Raw genomic sequence first — 23232 nt, forward strand, 5'->3', positions numbered from 1 at the left:
GGCACAGTTCTGCCTAGAAAGCTGTTCTTGGCATGGTCTTTTATTCTCCTTTTATTCTATATCCTTTACCACCCCTTCCTTTCCCATCCAAGAGTGCTGCCCAGCTCTGCCTGCCCACGTGGACAATGGCCTTTGCTTGGTCCAGCAGCCCATCTGAAGGAGCCACAGTTTCTTATTTGCACCCTCAGTAGTGCACAGAGCAGCTCGAGTCAAAGTGGTGAATCCAGGGAAGAAGAAATCTTAATTCTCCCAAGGTCACAGACCTCAGACAGACACTTGGAGCACTCTCAGCAAGTCCCACTTCCCTGCTAACACCACAAACCTGGAATTGCCAGGTGCACCCCAGCAGCAACCGGGATTGCACGGTGTGAAGCGGTTTGGAAGCTGTGACAGCATCAGCCACTGTGACAGGCTCTGTTTGAAACCTCAGGTCTGTCTCTCTGCTCCCAGGGCAAACCGTTTCTGGGTCAGAAGGATCTTCTGAAACTGCCCAGGGAGATGCCAGCATGCATCCTTCAGTTCCTGTCTCACTGGGACATTTTTCAAAAATCTTGCACCTTATGAGTGGTAATTCACATAACTTACCTAGAAAAATGCAATCAATACAACTGGATTTTTTCTAATATCCTTGTTGTAGTAGGCATAAGTGTTTTTTGCATTTTCTACCTATTTTACTATAATCTATCACAAATGGTTAAGAGGTTGAAAAGGACAAAAAAAAAAAAAAACCTGAAAAAAAAAGGGTGAAACATCAACCCTACAGGCCAGAGAAAAAAGAAATGCTGCAAAGCAAACCTGAAAGCACACCTGATTTTTTTTGGGCTGGTCATCCAAACAAGCATGCAGAAATCATTTTAGCCAGCCACAGATTAAAGAAAACAGAGACAGAGGTGAAAATAAAAAAAAAGTACAGCATCATCAAAATGCTGCCTTGTTTAACTCTGAAACATGAGGACAGCACATCTATTAACCCTTGCACATGTAATACTCCAGCATGGAAGGTGATGGTTTTTATACTTCCAGGGTGTAACCTAAAGCCAATTTAAACAATGAACTTCACCTTGGGCTGCCCCCCCTGCACATGTGGCACACGCACAGGGATTTGTGAGGCTTGGCAGAGAGCACTTTCTTCTCCTTGGTGCCTCCAAGGTGACCTCAGCACCTGTGCCTGTGTGTAATGCTCAGGTAATCCTGGCAAGGACAGCTTGACTCCTCACCCCCTGCTACCCGTGGGTCCACACAGGACATTAATCAGCCTGCTGCATCTGCAGCTGAGGTGGGCTGGTGCTTTAGTCAAATCATGGCACAATCACTGCTCCAGACACACGGGAAGCCCAGAGAGTTGGAGCTGTCCCTAAGGAATGCTGAATTCTGAGATGCACAAGTGGAACTGACATCCCTCCTCTGAGTTTTCTACCTTCCAAGACCTTGTGCAGGGTTTTTTTTCTCTAAAACATAAATGGTTTCCTATCCAATTGGCTTGCATTCCCATTCAAGTTAAAAGCCATCACTAACTGCTCCTGAAGCGCTGCTGATGAGCACAAACTGAATTCGTGCTGCAGGGACACAAAATAAAATCCAAGATGCTGGGGTCTTGCTGTTATAAGGCAAGAAGCATGATCTTAACCCCCTAGTTCTGTAAAATACCTGCGAATCCAGAAATGGGAATTTTTCAATGCCTGAAAGCATGAAAACATGTACAGAGACGCCTTTTTTTTTGTCAAAAGCTCTTGAGTGAATTTGAAAGCTAAAAAATCAGGAGAAAAATATTTACTGAGAATGGTGGTGTACCTTTAGCTGAAGTACACAGAGCTTGGCTAAGTGGAGTTGTCAGCATCAAGAATTGGGTGGCCTGTCCTTCAAACCATGAGGGGACTAAAGATTTTAAAAGGTTATTGCATTATATGATGCATTGTTGCACCAGAACAAAACACAGTTCCACCTGATATTGGAATAACTTGCCTTTCATGGGAGAAGGTCGTTGGAAAGGAAACCCTTCATTTAACTATCAAAGAACTTTCATCCCCCACTTGGGCAATGCCAAGTGAAAGCTGGAAACTGGTTACCAAAACGAGAAAATCTGACAGGCCACTAAAATACACTTACATAGTTTTCCAAGCCCTTATAGATGGTATCTGAACAGGCAGATTAGTCACAGATGCTATCTCATAGTATGTATTCTCTCTGAACAGACAAAAAACTTGTAAGGAGGATTAGAAACACAAGATTCCCACAGGAGCTGTGTCTTCAGGAAATTCAGTAAGATTCTGTTAGTATTTCTGCAGAATATGTGCTGTCCACTCAACAGCTGACCTGGCATGGTTAGATTGGTGAGGGAGGTTGCAGTGCCCAAAAAAATCCAACAAAACCCCCCCAACACATCAAAGAGCTGCACTGACCTCTCTCTTGAGGCTTGGGGCTTAACTCTTCTTCTTTTTCCTCTTCATCACTGCTAGAGCTCTCTGTTTTCCCTTTCATTTGCTCCAACTGGTCCAAGTTAACCCGTCCAACCAGCTCAAAATTACGACTCACCTTTGAAAGAAACACTTCTGTTAGCACTCAGCACAATCACCAACCAGCCAGAAAAGTGGCCACAAATGCAGAATAAAACAAGGTACACCCCAAAGCCTGCTCAGCTCGAGGTGACATGCAGCCCCCATAATCAAATTAACACTCTTTTATTTCCAGGGCCAGTGATTCTTCCATTGCTGTTTATTTTGCATTTCTCATTTCTGTTTTTTTGGCAATTAATGAGATTGGGTAAACCCCCTTCATTTCTTCATCCAAGAGATGTAAAACATCCAGTCATATCCTCATTTTTATGGCATTATTCAACTGCTGTGATCAAACACTGCTACCACACATCCACGCTGAAGGGGAACTCTCTGTGACGGGTTCATTCAGCTTTATTCATGAAAGGATGGTTCTTTTTTTTTCCCACTGAGCACATGGCTGCTGTGTGGCACATACACTCTCACTCATTAATAACAGATTAATTTTCATTACGCCCGGGCTGCGAAGTGCTTTGCAAACTGATACAGCAGCCTATAATGGGAACACTTCACCCAGCAGTCAAATTCAGCTAACCCTGGGGTGAAATGCACCCAGCTACTTAACAGCTCACAGCAGCAGTATGAAAGGAGCAGCTCAGGGCACGGGAGTCAGGAACTGCTCCACATCCAAGAGGAGCAGCAGCCCAGATTTACAGCGGAGGCGGAGAGCGTGGAGCGTGACCAGGACACCGAGGCTAATACTTGCTGCATGACAAGCGCCCCCTGAGCTCATTGATCACTGCTGGGAAGGGTTTTGGATTCATCTCTCATGCAGAGAGACAGCCCTTGCAGCAGCAGCAGCAGCAGCAGCAGCACAGGCACTGAGCCAGGCGGGCAGAGGGGGTGGAGAGGGAGCAGCGAGCATCCTGCAAGGGGCTGAATGAAATAGCAACACCCACTGGCTGCTCTTTGCCCCTCTGTGGGAAAGGAAATGAGAATGAGCCCGAGGAGGATGTGGAGCGGGCTGCAGGACACATCCAAACAGCAAAGGATCCTGAATGTGGAGGTGTGAGGATTCCTGGTTCTGGGTTACAGACGGTTGTGATCAGGTTCTCGAACTTAACACATCACCCACAGAGGTTTAAACAAACAAACAATGCAAGGCACTTGATTCGACTCAGCTCATGTAAAGGAAACTCTTTTTAAGGTGCACTGTACAACCTGGGTAGTATCTGAGCCCCGAACTTAAGACACAAATTGCAGAGGGATAATTTACCCCCCAAAAAAGGGGAAATGATACCTTAAACTACCAGCACCACTACTGCAGATCCAGATCAGAAGGGAGAGCTAAGTTAAGGGAATAGCAATCCCTTGATGAACTGTGTCAAAAAACCCCAAGCAATAGTTCCTCCTGGACACAGCAGGCACCAGGAGGTGTGGAACTCCTTCTGTACCATTTGAATCACAGAAGATGCTCCAGAAGTAATAAAGGTGGCAGAGGAGCCTAGCATGCCAACATAAATTAACAAAGTTTGGTTTTATAAGATGGCCAAATATTTTTTTGAGCATGAAAACGGTTGTTTTTTGGTTTGTTTTTTGTTTTTTTTTTTTTTTTTTTTTTTTCCCCTGGGATTCTGCTGCTAATACCTTCCATATATATTTGGCTTTAAGGAAAAGTCATTCAGTCAATGAAGCCTTTAGTGAGGACCTTTAGTGGGCAGCTAAGCTCCAGGAGGGGAAGGCATATAGCTGCCTCCCCTGGCAACCTGCCAAGGAAGCACTCCAGGAAATATTCCAAAACACATCTCAGTTCTAGAACTTAAACATTTCTCAGCTACAGAAATTCAAAGCTAGCAGTCTGTGGAGAGCCTTTAATGACTTCTCAAAGACTGGACCTGATATGTTCTCAGGTAATCCACAAAACCTCCAAAGCAGCCTTGGCTGAGGACCTGGTTAGACTTGCTGTTTATCTTTCCCTTGTTAAAGGTAAAAGGGGATGTATAGACCTCTTTGTCATTAAAATATGCGTGGCATGTCATGCTGCTGAAGTTACCAGAGCAATCCTGTGTTTGGAATCTCCTGCCTTTCACAGGGGCTGAATCACACTGCCCTGGTATTGTTCCACAACTCTTTCCCCACCCCCTGTAGATAAACCCAGCACACACAAGGGCCTTCTCCAGATAATCACACGCTGCATGCAGCAGCAATTTGCCAATTCTGATCAATCTGAACAGCTTCAAAAACTATTATTGTTCAGTTTCTGAAGAAACAACAACAACAAAAAAGATAAATAAAGAGAAAAATGAGAAAGGGGGGCACAACATGGGATTAGTTCTCAGACATGGGGAGGGAGAAGAAAAATAACCCAAAGGGAAGCACAACATGGGATTTGCTTTCAGATCTGGGGAGGGATAAAAAAATAACCCCAGTGTCAAGCTGGCTAGTCAGACATGCAAATAAACCAATTCACTATTTGCAAAGACTAGATCGCCACAAATTAAAGCCAATGGGGTCCTACCTTGTGCTCATCTCGAAGGTGAGCGTCCAGCTCCTCTGTGTGTTTGGTCTCATAGTAGCAGAGTTGGCATTTGTAGGGTTTCAGTTCATTGTGCTTCTCTATGTGCTGCTGCAAGCTCTCGTCACTGGAGCAGGTGAAGGTACACTTGTCGCAGCGGAAAACGACTCCCTGCAGGTACTTGGACAGCTTGGAACGGCACACCTCGATGGGAACCACCCTCTCCTCTGTGGGGACAGCACAACACTCACTCAGCAACACCAGGAAAATCGTCCTCTTAATCCCCAAGAGCCACAAGTGCAGGTGTCCTCTGTGACGGGGGGGTGAAGAGGATGAGTATGAAAGGTTTTGGGCCGAGCAAGACTCCATCTACGAGTCAGAGGAGCAGAGCCTAGGAACACGAAACCCAGCCATAAATCAGCCCAGACCAAAAGTTTGTTTTTGTTCAGTACTTGATAGCAGCTGGGAGCTGCTTCTACAAAAGCAATAAACAGGGGAGCTGCAGGGTGTGCTTCCCAAAGCATCACACACTGCTGGCTCTGCACAAATTGGAGCTGGTGTCCTCACCACCACACCCAAACCTGCCCTCTGGGGATTGAGAAGGTGAGCAAGGCAGCACTTCTCCCTGGAAAAAGGCTGTGCAACTTCAGCCAGCAGCAGAACTTCCTGATTTACCCAAAGCCCAGGCTCTGCACGCATGATGTACTGAAAATGCCCTTGCTGAGTTTTTAAACTCTGCACTCCCTCTAACAAAGCAGTGATGTTTAACAGAGCAGCAATTAATTTCGGTCATTTGACACAGCCAGAATCTGATGTGCCTCAACACTCATCCACTGTGGTTCCCTCCACGCTGTGCACACCAGAGAAACCCCAAATCTCACCCTTCAGCTGAGGGTCACCAGCAGATCCTCATTAAGGCTTTTGTTACCCAAACTGGCATTTTGAACTAGAACACTCAAAACTTAGCACTGCTCCTCCTTATGCACTGCATACTAAAGGAGGGTTTTTTGATCCTCCTCATCCAGGCTCATCCCCAAGGACAGGAGAAAAAAAAAAAAAAAAAAAAAAAGAGGCCTGAATCTCTTATGGTAGACATGAAGGCTGAAGGAATGTGAGACGTGGCAGTGCACACATGGATCTGAGCCAAAGGGCCCTTTCTTCTAGTGAGGAGGGTAAAATTACATCCAAAGACAACTACAGAAACACACACTCCCTTTACAGCAAGGCCTTTCTTTTTCTGCAGCTCAACAAAATATTCCATCCTGCCTAGCTTCTCCCTGAGCACAAAACTTATCTATCTCCTGACTTCCTCTTTTTGAAGTTTTCCCCAAGGCTATGCCTTAACCCCCCAAAAAACCCGAAAAAACAAACACCCAAAGACTTAGGATTCTTTTCTACACCAACAGCAGCTTCTCTAACTATAAAGAAACCAAACAGTGGCCATTCAGGGTGGAAACAGGGGAGGGGAGAATAGGGTTTAAGACACAGCAGAATTCAAAGCTGTGCTGCTGAGATCACCAGAGAAACTTTTTACAAGGTTGTTGCAGCTGCGTGCTTTCGGGCTCTCAGAAATTAGTGACACAGCTGGTTTCAGAAGTGAAAAAGCCAAGGGAAGTTTTCAAAGACAGAAATATTGATTAAAATATTTTAACGTTCACCTTTCCTCTAACAGCTGGCACGGATTAAAAAGGCTAAAACATGCCATGGTATAAAACTTTAAATCTATCAGCCTGAAGTAAAGCAGCATTCTCTTATTCATGTGAACAAAACCTATTACCTCACAACCACACACACAGAGCCCCAAATCAAAGGCAACACAGTAAGAGAAGGGCAAAACAGACACAAATATCAACTCTAGATTGGAAGATTTCTATTTCAGGGAATGATTTATAATTTTCACATGATGTGTTCATGTTGCAGGGCTACCTGGACCTGGAATGTTACATTTCTTAAGGTGATGCTCTCACCTCCAGCTTGCCCTTGCAAAGCTCTGTTTATTTAATTACTCATTTAGAATGCACTTATCATGTCTGGACAACCAACAAAATTGCAGCAAACCATAAACCCCACACAAAAATTGAAGAGGTAGCTTCTTTACCCCCCGTGAGATTTCTTCAAAGTTCCATCTGTGTCTAATCAAAGACTACTGCAGAAACCTCACAAAAAGATGTCCCAACTTGTGGAACAATTTTGCAAGAGCGGTAATTAAAAAATTAACAACAAAATAAACACCTAACAAAAGCATCATCTTGGTTCAAGAAATCCAATCCTTCCACTAGGCTGGAATATTCAGGCTAATTGTACCAGGGAGTGAACTGAAAGGACATTAATGACTAACTATTCTCAGTACTGTAACTCAAAGCAGACATACATTTTTTGGCTCAAGGCTAAGGATTCTATTAGTCCTTAGTTGTAAGGAGAGATCTTTGTTCAGCAGCACATCAAAGCATATATAACTCAATTCCTTCCCTCAAAGGTAAACAAAAAAAATAAAAAGGCAGTCCTACTATCCAGACACAGACCAATTACATGGTCATCCTGGGTTTTGAAAATACACATTTTTGCCTGGAAATCCAAACTGCACCCACAGAACAAGTAATATTTGGATTCTAGTAGTCAAAAGCAAGCACTGCATAAGGATTCTGAGTGTATCTGTGAAGCTGCATGTACAATGGAAAATGCCAGAAAAAAAGCATGTACAAGGAACCAGGATCTGTAGCAAGGAAGCCTTTGGGGAGATGGGTAAATCTGAAAATTTACCTTAAAGGTAATTAAAGGTATTTAAACATATGGGTGGTATTCTCTTATATGGAATAAGAAAATCACTAGGTTCTTTAAAGGAAGGATAAGAAACAAAAATGCCCAAGGATTTAAAAGCATAGCCAACAGTGAACTTGGTACGTGGGATTCAGCCCTGAAAAAACACCAATATACTTCAAAATTAACAAGGGGAATGCTGCTGGAAAGGATAACATCAGGAGAAAAGGTGGTCAGGCACGGGCAGGGGCTGCCCAGGGAGGTTTGGGGTCCCCATCCCTGGAGGTGTCCCAGGAGCACCTGGAGGTGGCACCCAGAGCTTTGGGCTGGGCACAAGGTGGGCACTGCCCACAGGTTGGGCTCGATGGTCTCAGAGCTCTTTTCCAACCTGATTCTGTGACACACTAACTGTGTTGTGCAGCATAAATTAAAGGCTAACGGGCTGCTAGGTCAGGAATCCTCTGTCTCCCCTTGCCTGTAATAAAGACCAGGAAGAACTAGAGAGCCAAACTTCTCCTCAGTGACCTGCAGCACCCGCTGTACCCACAGGAGGGAGGATGAACTGCCCTGGCACTGCTCAGGGGCAGGTGGGGCATGAGAGAAGCTCTTGGAACTTCTCCTTCTTCATGGAAAGCAAATTCCTTGCCCTATATATATATTTTTTTTACTCACTAGGCATTCAAGCTTCTAGCTGATACTGCTTTCACCCTGTGAAATTCAGCCTCTGTAGCCACTCATCAGGAGGCAAATATATTCTCCATTTCAAGCACATGCTGCTTCACCAAGGATTAGGGGTGCAGCAACTTGGAAGTAATGTAAGAGTCATGCATCTGTAAACATGCCTTTTGCACAAAAGGAACATTAACTGTGAGTGGATCGAATCCTTCACTCCTGATTTTACATACTGCACCACTCCATCTACCTCAAAACTAATTTTCTTGGGCTGCAGCTCAGGGTTATGCCCTTGCTTTGCCAATGCAATGGCCATAAAACAGGATGGCTATCTCAGACTACATTGACTACCCCTCAGTCTCTTTTCCAGTGCACATTAAATCTTGTCAAAACCATCTGCTTCAGCTGCCACACAATTAAGCACTACAGTAGAGGGCTGTTTTTTAGCTGGATGTGTGCACAAGAAATCACTCTAAGTATGAACCCTGGATGCGTGATGTCAAAGAAAACCCTTTTGTGGCCTCTTGAGACTCTTCATCAGCTATAATCCCATTTGCATTAAAACTTCCTTTACTCTGTTTTTTCCTCCCCCCAGCACTGTGGTGTGTAGACCATTACGTCCTTTTGCCATAAGGTTTCTTTCAGCAGCAAAAACTCTTTGAGGTTGGTTTGTGCAACTGAAGGAAGTCCTACAGAAGAAAAGATTCACAGTTTCACTCACCCAGGAGGTGACAACCTCCTTTCAACTGGTCAGAAACAGCTCTGCACAAGCAGCAGAGCTGCTTGATGAAGTGCTCTTCCACTTCTGCAACTGGACATTCCCCACACCCAACCTATGCATGATGGCAAATACCCTAAACCCATCCAGTTCCCTCTGTTTTAAAGGCCTGGCATTGTCTGCTGGAGCCCTGGCATGGCCACAAAATGGAGAAAACCAGGCAAAATCTGACACAGCAACACGTTCAAGGGCAGGAAGTAAAAGCCAAAGCATCGGCCAAACCCTTGCAACCAAATATGTCAGCTTTGTATTGTGCTTTCAGGTCATTTCCCCAGATGTTCCCTCACAGAAGCCCTGCTACACCTGCCAGATTTCTTTCTAGCCCTGCTAGAAAGAAATCTGAATTCTGCCAAGCTCAGTGAGCTGGTACAAGAAGGACTTCAAGCTACCAGCACTGAGAAGTGGTATGCTACATGGAATTACGACAGCACTTGTCACACCAGAATCTCCTCCAGGAAAAAGATGGCATGCAAAACCTGTGTTTGCTCACCAGCAGTACCCCACTGTGAATCTCTGCCCAACCTGCACGCAGGCAGAGTGCCATCCCAACACATGGGTTTGGGTTTCGGCAGCCAACAGACCATCCACAAGCATCAAGTGTGATAGCTGTGGGCAGAAATCCCAGCCCAGAGAGCCCCAACTGCTGTCTCTTCTGAGCCACCAAGCCCACAGTTAATAGAATATAGAAATCCCCTACTCCCACTTGTAGCAGGCTGAAAAAAATAAAAAAAGTATTTAAAAATGGAGAGGTGTAGACAGAAAAGGAGCCTTACAGTAAAGCGAAAAATGAGATAATTATTTTGTTCCTAGGAACACGGAGGAGAAAATATTCAAGGAATTTATCAAGGGATATTCTGAGGCCTCTAGGGTTAGCTGATAAACCTTTTGGGTGACTTTATGATAGCAAGACCTTTAAGATAACAAGGACATGGTCAGGGCACAACTCTGGCCTAGATCGAAGTTGCAAATTAGGGCAACTCTTTCTAAACAGCTGTTTGATAGCTTTTCACCTCCCTTGAGGAAAACCTTAAAAACTATCCCAAACCTGCCCTGTTTCAGCACTGGCAAACTTTGGAATTTACAGGAGATAAATCAGTTGCATCTTATAGAAATGAAACAAAAAGACAATCAAGCGCTAGTGACTCCTTCGACGTATTTGTCCTCATGTACAGAGAGAGGAAAAATTTAATGAAACCAGACTGAAATATTGAAGGAAACCAGAACCAGGCCCCTGTCCAGCACTCCCCTCACTGGACACAGACACGGACATGAATGTTTTTACCTCTGTGCAGAACTATGTGGTCGATCATGTTGCGTTTGTATTTGGTGTGGTAGAGACAGAGAGGGCAGCGAAGGTCTTTGGGTCCTTCCTCGGGGACTGCCGAATGCCCGGCCTCCACGTGCATAGTAAAAGCAGATCTGTGGGAGAGGAGGGAGACAATGGCAGCAGTCAGGAGGGCAGCAGCGAGGCGCCACAGCTCTCTAAAAGGGACGTGTGGGGCAAAGAGGTGCAGGTGCCGCTCAGCCCTGTCCGCGCGGCCCCGCAGAGGGGCTGCTCACACGGGAGACACGTGAGCGGAGCAATCTGCAGGCTCCTGCCCTCAAAGCAGGTGCTCCTGGTGACAGGATAGATATTCTGCTGCATGGGCTGCTCCATATAGTCACACTGCTATAGCCAAGATAGCAAAAGAATTCCCATCCTTTCATGCTCACTATCTGTCTTTGGGCTGAAACATCCAGCGCGCTTTCTCCGGTGAAGGTTGAATTTTTAGCAAGTTGAACAAAATCTGTCAGCTGTTCTGGGCTTGCAGAGGGGAGGACAAACTTATTTCAGGCAGAAAACATCCTTAACCATCTTGATCTAACCAGCTACACAGTTTAGACTGTGGCTACCAAAGGGATTTGTGCACACAGCAAGTTTGGCACTGAGTTGTTTAACTTTCAAAGCATCAGCTGTAATGATCTGAAAACCCAAGACTTAGAATATTGTACTTATTAGTGTGGAAGAATGAATGAATACTTCACAGTACTTCTGAACCAAAAATTTCATGCTGGCATTACACTGGCTGCATGCTTAGAAGTTGCAAGAGATACGCACAACAGAAGAAATTAACTGTACATCCATTTAACCACAAGCCCAACTACTGAAATCAAGAGCTGTCTCTAAACTTGGGGCACTTGGTTATTTTTTCCTAAAATAACGATAAACTTTGCAAAAGTTAAGGGGCTTGACACATTGAACTAGAGTAAAAAGTGGTTTTGAACCCAATATCACTGAATTCTGCAGTTGGCAAATTTCTGCCAACTTTGGTCACTGCTCTCATGCTTTTAAGTTTTTAGGATAGCTTGAAGAGGGGATTGGCATGTTTTTGGGGGGGTTTTTTGTCTCTTCCCTTTCTTAAGACAGAAAATACGCTGCTATGAACGTGTTTAAATGCTGCCTGATTTATTTCATAATATCAAGGTGAAAGAAAATGGCACTTGAAAGACACAGACAGATTGGACCTGTAAATTTCTGGTAGTATTTAAAAGAGCAATCAGGATACTAAACATAAGCAGGAAATTTTAACATGGGGAGAGCAAAGATCAAGCCACAAAGGGAAGACCCAGTGGATTCTCTCAGGTTTGTGCTCAACATTTTCTTCAACAGAACTCCTCCCTTGATCCAGTCCTACTGTTTACTGTCACTCTTAACAAGTTTAAGACCTCAAATGTCAGCTCAGGGTGTTATGCTTAAGGGCTCAGCACATCAGGAGGAAATGATGAACTGCACATGTGCCTTTTTCTCTTTTCTTACAGAACAGCAGCTAAAAACCCACACACAAACAAACACACAAGGCACCGAGCCTTTAAATTTAAATAATTGGATTTTCTGAAATGTCTCTGTATGCTACCAGATGTGCAAGAGAATAGCATCTTTCTATCATTTAAGCTAGAAAGACTGGGGAGAAAAATAAAATTACATGAGAAGGGTTTCTTCAGGAAGGTGAAATAAATTCTCCTGTCACCGCTGAACACTTGATTGTCCGACGTCTCATGCTGGCTGCATGTGGAAATTACATTATTTCTGCAGAGAAAATTTTCACACTTAAGGACAAAGGGATTATGATATGATAGTTTTTGATTGTCAGAGAATCTCAGAGAAGTAAGGAGGGGTGCAGCAGACTGCCACACTAGATTTCCAGAGGGCAGACTTTGGCATGGTTAAAGGATTTGCTGAGAAAGTCCCCTGGGAGGGCATCCTGGAGGACAAAGGAATCCAGGAACACTGGATGTTCCCCAAGGAGAAAATCCTAAAGGTGCAAGAGCACACTGACTCCATGTGCCAGAAGATGAGACTGGCATGGCTGGACAGAGGGATGTGTCTGAAACTCAGGGAAAAATGAAGAGCTTATGAGTTTTGCAAGAAGGATTGTGCCAAGTGGACAACGGGGATGTTGTGAACCTGTTGGCCTCAAGTTGCACCAGAGGAGATTTGGATTGCATCTAAGGAAAAATTTCTTCTCAGGAAGGGTTGTCAGGCATGGGAACAGGCAGCCCAAAGAAGTGGCTGAGTCACCACCCCTGAAGGGATTTAGAAGATGTGCAGATGTGTCACTGAGACTTAACACTGGGCTTGGCAGTGCTGGGTTAATGGTTAACTCCATGATCTGAAGGGTCTTTCCCATCCTAAACAATTCCATGATTCTGAAACCCTCTGCAACTGTGCTGCTGTCTGCAGCAGATGGTCCCGGCTGTTGCAGGAGAGGAGAAAATGGATTACATGGATGCTGCTGTGACCTGGCATGGCATTTCCTACGCTCCTCTCCTTGGTCAGCAGTGCCCATGTTCCTGTTGGCCATCAAAGACCTCAGAAGTCTTTTAAAGCGCTGAAAAAAAAAACCCCTCACCAGTTCAGTTCACCTGTTCAGCAGAGCACTTACTTAAAGCCTGTGTAAAAGGAACAATCTTTGCACTTGAAGAGCTTCTTCCCTCCGTGCTTGTCGCGGTAGTGGCGCCGGATGCTCTGAATGTACCCCGAGGAGAACTCGCAAAATTCACAGTTAAGGATGGCTTCCGCTTTTTCCACTCCTGCAGCACCCCCAGAAAGTGGGATTGGGCTGATGTTGTTGTTGTTCCTGGCCAAAGCTGCGGACTGGTAGTGGTTCAACTGCTGCTGAACATCGGGAGGCTCCGAGTATGAAGAGTCTGCAGGGAAACAGAGCGGAGTTGTTATTCCAGGTGGATCAACAAAATCTAAAAAAGGTTTGATGATGCCTGCTCAAGAACCCACTGGCTTTTGGAGGGGGTTGACCAAGCTATTGGTTATGAAACTAATCCTGCTTTCTGAAGGGATTAAGAGGCGCAGCACTTCTTAATCTAATTTAATGTGTATTCTACAATTTATAAGGTGAGAAATAGAAATGACGCTTTTTTAGATCTGATTCGGGGAGAAAATGAATGACACATTTAAATTAAAGTAGTCTAAAAAAGAAGCCTGATTTTAAGACACTTAATTTTTGAAGGTAAAGCCCTTTAATCATACTGCCAAATGTTTTATGTGTTTGGCACATAAAATCAGAGCAGATCCTCTCAAATATCTTATGCCAGTTCACACAAGGTGAAGATCTGGAACAGGGTACATGTAAATAATCTATCTATATGGGGAAAAAAAAAAGAAGAAAAAAATGTAATCCATTTTCTATCTTATGCCAGTTCACACAAGGTGAAGATCTGGCGCAGGGTACATGTAAATAATCTATCTATATGGAAAATAAAAAGAAGAAAAAAAAGAAGAAAAATAAATGGATACTTTTCCCTGCTCATGCTGATGATGTTAGAAATTAAATCATCATTGGAAAATAAAGATGCTTAATCATAAATTCCAGTAAAGCAAACTTTCAAACTGCTGCTTTGCCATACTGAGAAAAGAGATCTCCAAAGACACATCCCTTCTACAAGCCAGCAGAACTCTGCCACACCATTTTAATGGCATGTGGAGGAAACAGAGATGTCTCAGTAGTGAAACTGAAAGCTGTAATATGTAGGTTGGATACCCCCAAAAAGGAGTGTGGGGGGAGGGAGGGTGGTGTTGAACCTTTCCCAACACACTGCTTGAATGTGGAGGTTAGGAATTCATCTGCTTTGTTCTACATAACCCACAGCTGCCCATGAATGGCACAAATCAAAGCAGATGAATAAAGCACAGATGAATTTCAGCGCAATTTTCCTGAATAGAAGACAAAGGGCTCTTTTCCTAAGCTTTCTAGAAGGGGGAAGAAAAGCCAGGGGAGGGGGGAAGTGGGAGGGAAGTCAGGACACAAACTGTACCAGCCACCTCCTGCTTTGATGTGCTCTTCATTTTCCAAAGCTGAATTCCCCAAGGCCAGATATATAAGAATTCCATCACAGACACACATTTGTGGGAACTTAACACCATCCAATCCAACCAATTAGTATGGGGAAACAAAAGGCAAACAGGCCTATACAACACTGAGTGTGGGGACTTCCCCACCTGTCTTCAAAAGAGCAAAATGCTTGCTTTCTTTTCCCACTACCACAGGCAGGGGGTTACACATGCCCAAGAAACGAGTAACAAATAATGACAATTAAAAAAACCAAACCAGACCATGAAACAAAACAGACACAGCAGGTAAATGTCTCCAGGCTCCCCTGGCATCACCACCAGGCGTACACAGCAAAGAGGAAGGCGGAGACATGAAAGATTCTGGTAAAACAAATGAAAATTGGGTTTGTTTTTCTTATCCAAGCCCCATCAGCTGAGTGAGGCTGGATTACAAGGCTGCGTTTATCATCCCTTGCTTCCACCACTTCCACAGCACGTTTGTTCACCAGGAGGGCTCACAGTGAGCTCCACCTGTTTAAATGTCAAGGCTTTCCTTCCCCCTGTGTTTGAAGCAGGCTCCCCACATCCTTTACTTTGGCACAGGACAGCCCTGAGGAGCTGCACACCCACTGCAGAAGCTTCTCTTCCCTCAAAGGCAGCAACTGTGTGCTCACCCCTCCTTTGGAACAGGACCTTGAGGGCTCAGATGGGATTTGCTGACTCACTTCTCTGGGCTACCAGGTTCAGCGATTCTAAAAGCTCAAAACACTGTTAAGACAGATCTCCTGGCAAGGGCAAGGCAGCCTAAAAAGAAAGTTCATACCATTTGAAACAGGGTTTGGTGGTTTTGTTTGTTTCTTTTTTCTCTTTTTTTTAGTTTTTGTTTTTTTAATGTGTTCTAGTCAAACTAATCTTAGGATATTGAAGTCTACTTTGTGGCTCACTTGTTCCCCTCCTCAGGAAGAAAAAGATCAAAAATTTCCACCACATCACCAATGTTCCTGGCCACAGTCCCAGAGATATCCATGGCTAAGAAAGCTACAGGTCTAAAAAAACCATTCTTTCCAGGAGAAGGAAGTTCTGCTGTTGTCTGCAAGATCTACTGTGCTTCAGATGTTTTTACTCCCCCTATCATCTGGTGTCTATTATTCCAGCTTTCGGACTTTCCATCGGTTATTTACACAGCCCAGTGCAATCTGGTATGTGAAAACTGCAGAAGCAGACAGTTCCATGTCAATTCCCCACACACAAAACAAAACAAAAAAAAAAAAAAAAAAAAAAAAAAAAAAAAAAAAAAAAGGCACATCAAGTAGCATTTTCCCTGTCATCATCAACAGCCAGAAGAGAATTGTACCTTTCACACAGGCCACTCCACAGTTTTTAGTATGTTGCTTCATTACACTTGAAAGAGTCATGACATTTAAAGGAATTTTAAAAAGCCATCTGAAGAGCTTTGCCAGCGAGTTGCACCCTTGAACAATGGCAGCATGCAGGACCTGGTGTACTCCTTGCCTTTCCCCTCGCCAAATTCCCTCTCTACACTTGCTGCAGCGCAGGATTTAGCGCTTCCTGAAGGAAAACACTCGGGATTAGCACATGTGCGCAGGGCTCCTGACGGCGTCTGAGGACCAGCCTGCCAGACAGCTCCCCGGGCACGAAGGGGCAGCCCAGCTCCAGCAGGAACACCCTGGGCAGAGCCCAAAGCTGGCTGAAGGCACGGGAAGGAGTTTTCCACGGGGTTTCAGCGAGCCCCACCTTCACTGTGCCCACTCCAAAACCAGCAGCAGCTGCTGACCACAGCCTGCCTCCAAAGATGCATTCTGGCACACAGAATGCAAACTGCCAGCAAATGAGAAACAGTGGATGGAGGGCAGCTTTGGGATTTTTTTTTTTAATTTATTTTTTTAAAAGCAGTGTCTTAGAGAAGGGCCAGGGGATGCATATCCACAGTCACAGAGCACCGCTTCAAAAACTGAATTTTTCTTTGCTCTACTCCTGCTGGAAGAGTGGGCTGATGTTCCAGACACTTTTTGGAGGTGCTGCCCCAACAAAGCAGCTTTTCCTCCAGGAGCAGAGCTTTTCCTCCAGAACTGACCCAAAAACTGAGTCATGGATGTACACAATACAAGTTCCACCTCCTCTTTTTCCTGCATCCCAAGCAAAAAGGGCTGGGTGCACTCTGATAAAGTGTTAACAGCCTTGGCCTAGAGCAGGAAGGGGGTTTAGCCATCCCTGTCTGAAAAAAGTAAAAAAAAAAAAAAAAAAGCCCTAAAAGCCTACAAAATCAGAAAACATTTAAAATAAGCAAAAGGAAGATTCAAGAAAATTTGTATTAAGTACATGTAAAACGCAGCAGCAGTGAATAAACACGAATGGAAGGGAAATTAAGAAAAATTAAACACCAGGAAATACCATTTACATTTTAAGGAAAAAAGGCACTTTTTTTTCCACTCAACAGCCTTGAGGCAGCACAAGAAAATAAAGCACATTCATATATGCAATGAAAGGGAAGAAAATGGAACACTTAGCCCTGACTCATTTGAAACAATCAAACAAACAAAAAAAGCCCACACCCAAAATGCTGAGGCTCCTTTTTAAAGACCAATTTTATTCCAAACAAATGGAAGGACTTCACTGTGCAACTCCAAAAACAAGATAACAGCATAGGACGATCTGAGATAAAATGAAGGACACCTACAGTCGTGTCAAGAGGCAAAAATTAACAGTGATTGCTGCAGTTAAAAATGAAAAAAACAGTGGCAATGCTGCGAATCTCAATTTTGAGATTTTACATATGGACATACCTACAAATTACCTGCACAGGACAAATAACAAGGCCAACAAATAATGTAACCCCTGCCAGCACCTATGCATCTAAAAGGCATTATCTTTCCTTAGCACAGAAGAGCATTTTAATACCCAAAGTTCCAGAAGTTGAAAGGAAAGCAGAAGAAATGACTGTCCACGGGGTGTTTTATCAACACAGCTGTATCTAAATTACTGCTGCATTCTGGTTAAGAACACATAAGCAAGTCTCACTGTGTCCCTCCAGGGGCATTTCCAGAATGCTTAGAACACTAAAATCCATTGTCTGGAATGCTATCACTCCAAAAACTTCATCCAGAGTACAGTCCCAAATACTGGGACAAATCTGAGTCTGCCAATAAATCTGGAAGTTACTACCTCAGCCAAAAGAGCAAGTCATGAAAATTCAGCTTGATTCCCTGCATACCCCAGGGTCACACACTGGGGAAAATATGTACAAAGAAAATACACAGTGAAAACCCACCACAGAAGCAAAATGAAAACCCAAAGTTTCATTGGATCCTGTGTGGCATATAACATGTTTGAGATACCTAAACGAAAACAAAACTTTGGGATCCCTTCAAAGAGGGAAAAAAAAAAAATGCAGTTTCAGATCTCGAACTGAAAACATAAATTTACACAGAAATTCAGTGATATTTCAGCTGTTTGTAGGTATTTTCAGAGGTATCAATGAACACCATATGTAACAGCAAAACACGTCCACAAGATTCCTAAACCCAACAACAAGAGGCCAGAAATTCACCCAGACACGACAAAGTAAGAGCAACAGCTGAGAAACAAGAGGGAAAAGGACTTTTTGGAGGGAGGAAATTAAAGCTCTGCTCCATCCTTTTAGGGTGGACAGAACCAGACATATGTAATATAAACACTTTCATGCCTGCAGAGTGATGGATAGGGGTGGAGGGAGGAACCCTGCTCAGGGAAAGCAGCTGTTGGAGTGCACTGGAAAGTGATGATGTTGACTTTACAGAATTTTAATAATTTAATAGCTCAACGACCAGGAGGAGCCGCTGGGAGATAAAAGTGAAGACACCATGCCCTCCCGGTATATTCACACAGAAACATCAACCAGTCAAAAGAGACCAGTATTTGTAAGAACAGAAATTGGGGACAGAGATGTTTGGCTCATGAGATAAGGAAAAAAACCCAGAGGGAATGTATAAATAAAAGAAAGTGCTTAGTAACACTTTGGGAGAGAAAAAAAGGAAATTAAATATTAATATAGGCCCAGGACATTCTGGATCTGCGAGGAAATGTTCTAGAGAGACTAAGAGGAAAATATTTGGAGTGCTATTTAATTTTATTCTAATTCATTCATAAAAATAAAATTTCTGCGAAGAACGCCAGGAAAAAAAATCCAAGGATTTCAGAAAAGCAGCAGTCTCCTCTGGATAAAAAATTTGTAAAACCAAGTAAAGATGCAATGCTGCACCAAAGAACACCAACAGACAACATAAGGCAAATTGCTATTTTGAAATGCTTAAGGAATAAGCGCAAGGGTGGAATTTAGGAGATTTAGGAACACAATCCCTTCCAAAATTCAACGGGGCTCAAAACCACCAGCTGACTGAGTGGCAGGATTGCACATAGCCATGAATGGCAACAGCTTGAAAAGTGGGAAGGTGGCGAAGCAGGGAGCCACACAAAGACTGTGAAGACTGCACACATTTGTTCACTTTATGCCACGCAGCACTGACCTGGAAGGAAGAGTATGTGGGAGGGTGAAATGTTCTGGCAATAAATTAAGCTGAGGGGAGGGGAAGATAGAAGAGACTCAGGCTCAGAGAGATGCAACTAAACATTCATGAGGAAGCTCAGGGAAACAGACAGTGCAAGTCGTGTTCACTGAATGCTCAAAAACAAGAGTGTGAGCCTAGTACTCCACCTAAATTCTGATTTCTGCTTAAGAACTTTTACATTGCCAGAATGTTACGAGTGGGAGATAACAGACAAAAGCTTTGTGTCCCTGCTTGCACACTCCCAAAGAAAAAAGCAAAGAGTAATCACAAAGCAAAGAAAATAAAGCCCTGGAATAAAATCGTCATTTAAGCGATTTATACACCACTACTACCCCCAAAAAAAACCCACAAAAAACAACAACAAGCCCAAACCAAAACAACAAAAACAACACCCAACCAAAAAAAAAAAAAAACAAAACCCAAACAAAACAAAACAAAACCTTGTTGGTGGAATTTATTTCAGCTTTATCTCTAAAGACCACTTCTTGGATCATGGCACACCAGCTTTTGTGACAAGGATATTTCATGTATTTCCGAAGAGAGCAATGCAAAAGGCATATGAAGAATGCAATCTTGTTTATTCAGAAGAGGTGAGAGAAGCTATATCCATACTTCTCTATGACTTTGAATTTCCTCTGAATTTGTGTGCATACCACAGCTCTGACTGGGACTGAGACAGCACAGAGGCTACGCAGCTTCTTGTGCCAATATCCAAGAAACTTCCAAGGGACACAAATTTCACCTCTTAAGACAAAAATAATAAATAATTTTTATCTTCTGAAGCACTTCCACAGAGGGACTCTCACCCTGCCGCCTGTACAAGAATTTTGGCGTTTCATAGTTGAGATCAAGAGTGCCTACAACAGTCTGTAAAAGATGATGCATTTGAAAGCAGCAGGAACTAATTAAGATCTAAGGAGAAGCAATATAATTGATGAAAAAAGTTATACCAAAGTATTTCTGTAAGAAGAAAAAGATCAGTCCAGGAAATCTCCAGGCTCCTCTGTTTAAGAGCATTCAACACCACCAGAAATTCCCATTTGCTTGAGCTTTCAAGGCAGGCACCACCCCGCTCTGCTGATGCTGTGATTTGGGAGGGTCAGTTTAGTGCTCAGGAAATGCTTCACCATAACTTCCAGTTATCCCTTGTTTTCATCTCTTCTCCCCACAATAATATTTATTTCCTGCCCTCAAATCAATCAAACTTTCCTGTTCTTTAGGTGACTTGGCTGCTTACTGGTCACATTTAGGCTGCACACAACCCTCTCACTGTCAACAGAATTAAATTCCATTGCCTAAATACAGGATTGCACTTAAAACCAGGATTTCTGCTACATATCAAACACTGGGACCTGTTTCCATAAAACGCATAAAATAAAAAGTTTTTCCTTATTCCTTATTCTGTTGAACCAAACTCAAACTTCATAAATGGAAGTGCATTTGCAGAAGAGGGGGACACAAACAGAACTGGAAATAGTTTTAGCAAGACACTGATGTAACCAATCTGCTGAAAGGACTTACTGGTAACAGGCTCTTTTTGGAATTTACAAAGTTCTACTTCAACTGATTCTTCACTCAAGACAATAATCTACCAATCAACTTTTTGCTTTTTCCTTAGTAGCCATTTGATCCTCTGCTGTTGTGTTCCATGATTTCCTTCTCATTTTTAAGGACAATTCATCAGGTAATTTTCACATTTCCTTCCCTATGTGATGCTCTACATATTCATATTAATACAAACACAGTGCCACAAACACTCATGTTTCTGTCACCTAAATGCTCACTCTCCTCTAAGGCTTCAAATGAAGAGGGGGAGAAAAAAAAAATCAATTTATCAAGCAATTCTTATTGGCATTCTGCTTTAAAACTGGCCCTAAAAATTAAAGTGGCACTATGTGGGCACCTAGGATTCATTCTAACCACAGAGCTCAGGAACCTGAACTTGTGTAATTTGTTCTGGAGACCTCCAGCACACACCTTGACATTATTTTTATTGCCAACAGAAAGTCCTCATCTCTGTCACCAGCTCCGAGCCCAGAACACTCCGGGCAGTGTTTCCAAGCACTTGTAGCAACAATGTTCCTTAAAGAAGAAATAAAACCAGCTACTTAAATGTCAAATCTCAAATGCTATCATCTCAAATGTGATGGTAACACACATCCACTTCAACAGAGCTAAAATGAGCAAAGAAGTTTTTACCTCTCTGCCAAGCACCAGACCCCCGCAGCATGTTTTAAATCAATGGGATGAAGTGGAGTCCCAGGTGACAGGGAGGATATCAGTGAGGCTGACAGAGAAGGCTGTGATGTGTGGGCACGATGCTCAGCAGAAATGCCCTCTCGCACACCCTGCACCCCTTCCATGCCAGCAGCATCCTTTTCACTCTGTGCTGAGTGATCACAAACTCCCCAGGCACACAAGAGATCAGCATCTACCACTCTGCCCTTTATCCTGAACACGAAAACCAGAGCCAAAAGAAACCAAAAACCTCAGGAAGAAAAAAAAAAAGCCAACAACAAAATCCCAACCCACAACAGGAGTCAGGATTTGCTTCCTTCTTTCTCTGTGGGTGCTATCAGGTAACTTCTTTCTGCATCAGATGTTTCATTAATTTCTTGACCTGCCCAAACATTTCGTTTTCTCCCAAGTCTAGGCAAGACTTCCAGGGCCACAGCAATTCCACAACAGCAGGATGGCCAACTCCACACAAGGCTGACACCAACCTTCTCCAGCCTCAGCTTTGCCTTTGCCCATTCAGCTCAAGCACAAAAAACAGCACCAGGAAAAAAAATTAAAAAAAAAAAAAAAATAAAAAGCACAAAGAACAGCGAGCTGACACTCCCCTCAGCACAGCCAATGACATCTCCCTCTGTTCCACCAGCCACAAAACAGCTCTCAACATGCTGCAGGAAAAGGCCAGAAGCCAAACAACTATACCCCAGTGGAAGAGAGCTTCAGAGAACAAGGTCATCCCCCCAGCGCCTCAGGACCTTGGAACAGTGAGGAGTTTGTTCAGTAAAAGTGGAGGTGAACAAGCCCTGTGCTTGTTCCACCAGTCCCTGCCAATCTGATGGAGGAGGAAAGTCCTATCTGATCCAGCATCTGATGTTTGGCTTAACGCTGACCACAAGGAGTGAGACAAACCAACAATTACCACAGAGCTTTAAAAGCACTGTCAGGCAGCGTGGCCAATGTGGGAAAGAAGAGCAAGGGCTGAGGGGAAAAGCAGGAACTTGCTCTAGGTTAGAGAAAGAAGGAGCACAGCTGGGGAAAACAAAAAAAAAGGCAGCCTGCAGGTAACACAGGTTAATCTGATAGCTGGGAGTGAGCAGGAGGCATCACTCCTGTGGGGCACAAAAGCAGGGAAACAAGCAGAACAAGCAACAGCTCCTTGCAGCCCAAGTGTAACTACAAAAGCAAAAACATCTTCTGCTCTGCAGTATGCAGATCACCACCTTGCATCCTTAACGTGGATGCAATCCTTCCATCTCACCTGGCAATTAAAGCAATTAGCTGTGGAAGCTCTGCCTGGATCTGCCCTGCAGTCACTACTGGCTCTCTGCCCTTCCAGCCAAACTGCAGTGAAACAAAAAGGGCCTGAAACATCAAAAGAGTCTTTGTCCAAGCCCTCCTCCCAAAAAAACCCCAAACCCAGAACTAAACCACGTTGGGCTCTAACACCAAGTTCTCTGGCTGTGAGGAATGACCACTGTGATTTTCCCCAGACAGCAGCACCATAAAACACAAAGACACACAAGCAACAATAACAGAGAAACAGCACCAAAGGGGAAGGGACCATCTTAGGAATTTTCTGCCCTGATTGCAAGGTTAGAAAAATATCCCTTATCAAGAGTAACAGTGCACGTGAATAAAAATAAGCAAGTCAGCCACAATCCATTATATGGATTTAAAAGATACAACAACAACAAAAAACAGGAGAACCCAAAAATCAGGGCAGTATGTCTGGCCACATGGGAAGCCTGCCACTCTCATCTGGAAGGTGGAAGGCAGAATCATGACTCACTGGCACCAGATTTGTGGATTTTTCTTGAAATGGTGCCTTGCTGCCCATAGCTCTCCCCTTGTTCTGGTATTACATGAAATTGCTTCAGCCAAACCTGCCAAAG

At 43.8% G+C, this 23232-nt stretch overlaps 1 protein-coding gene across 5 annotated transcripts in view; it reads right to left on the reverse strand.

Annotated features, from left to right (window-relative positions):
* The window catches only part of ZNF462 (zinc finger protein 462), an 89464-nt gene that overhangs the window by 4783 nt on the left and 61449 nt on the right, over positions 1-23232 (reverse strand). For all 5 annotated transcript variants that reach the window (XM_058043517.1, XM_058043520.1, XM_058043518.1 and 2 more), the window contains 4 exons: positions 13138-13402; positions 10497-10633; positions 5011-5234; positions 2400-2532 (listed from right to left, as the gene is read on the reverse strand). In XM_058043517.1, the coding sequence (XP_057899500.1) occupies positions 2400-2532; positions 5011-5234; positions 10497-10633; positions 13138-13402 (759 nt within the window). The remainder of the gene's footprint in view (positions 1-2399; positions 2533-5010; positions 5235-10496; positions 10634-13137; positions 13403-23232) is intronic.

Source organism: Melospiza georgiana, chromosome Z (genome assembly GCF_028018845.1).
Source record: "Melospiza georgiana isolate bMelGeo1 chromosome Z, bMelGeo1.pri, whole genome shotgun sequence".
NCBI classification, from domain to species: Eukaryota; Metazoa; Chordata; class Aves; order Passeriformes; family Passerellidae; genus Melospiza; species Melospiza georgiana.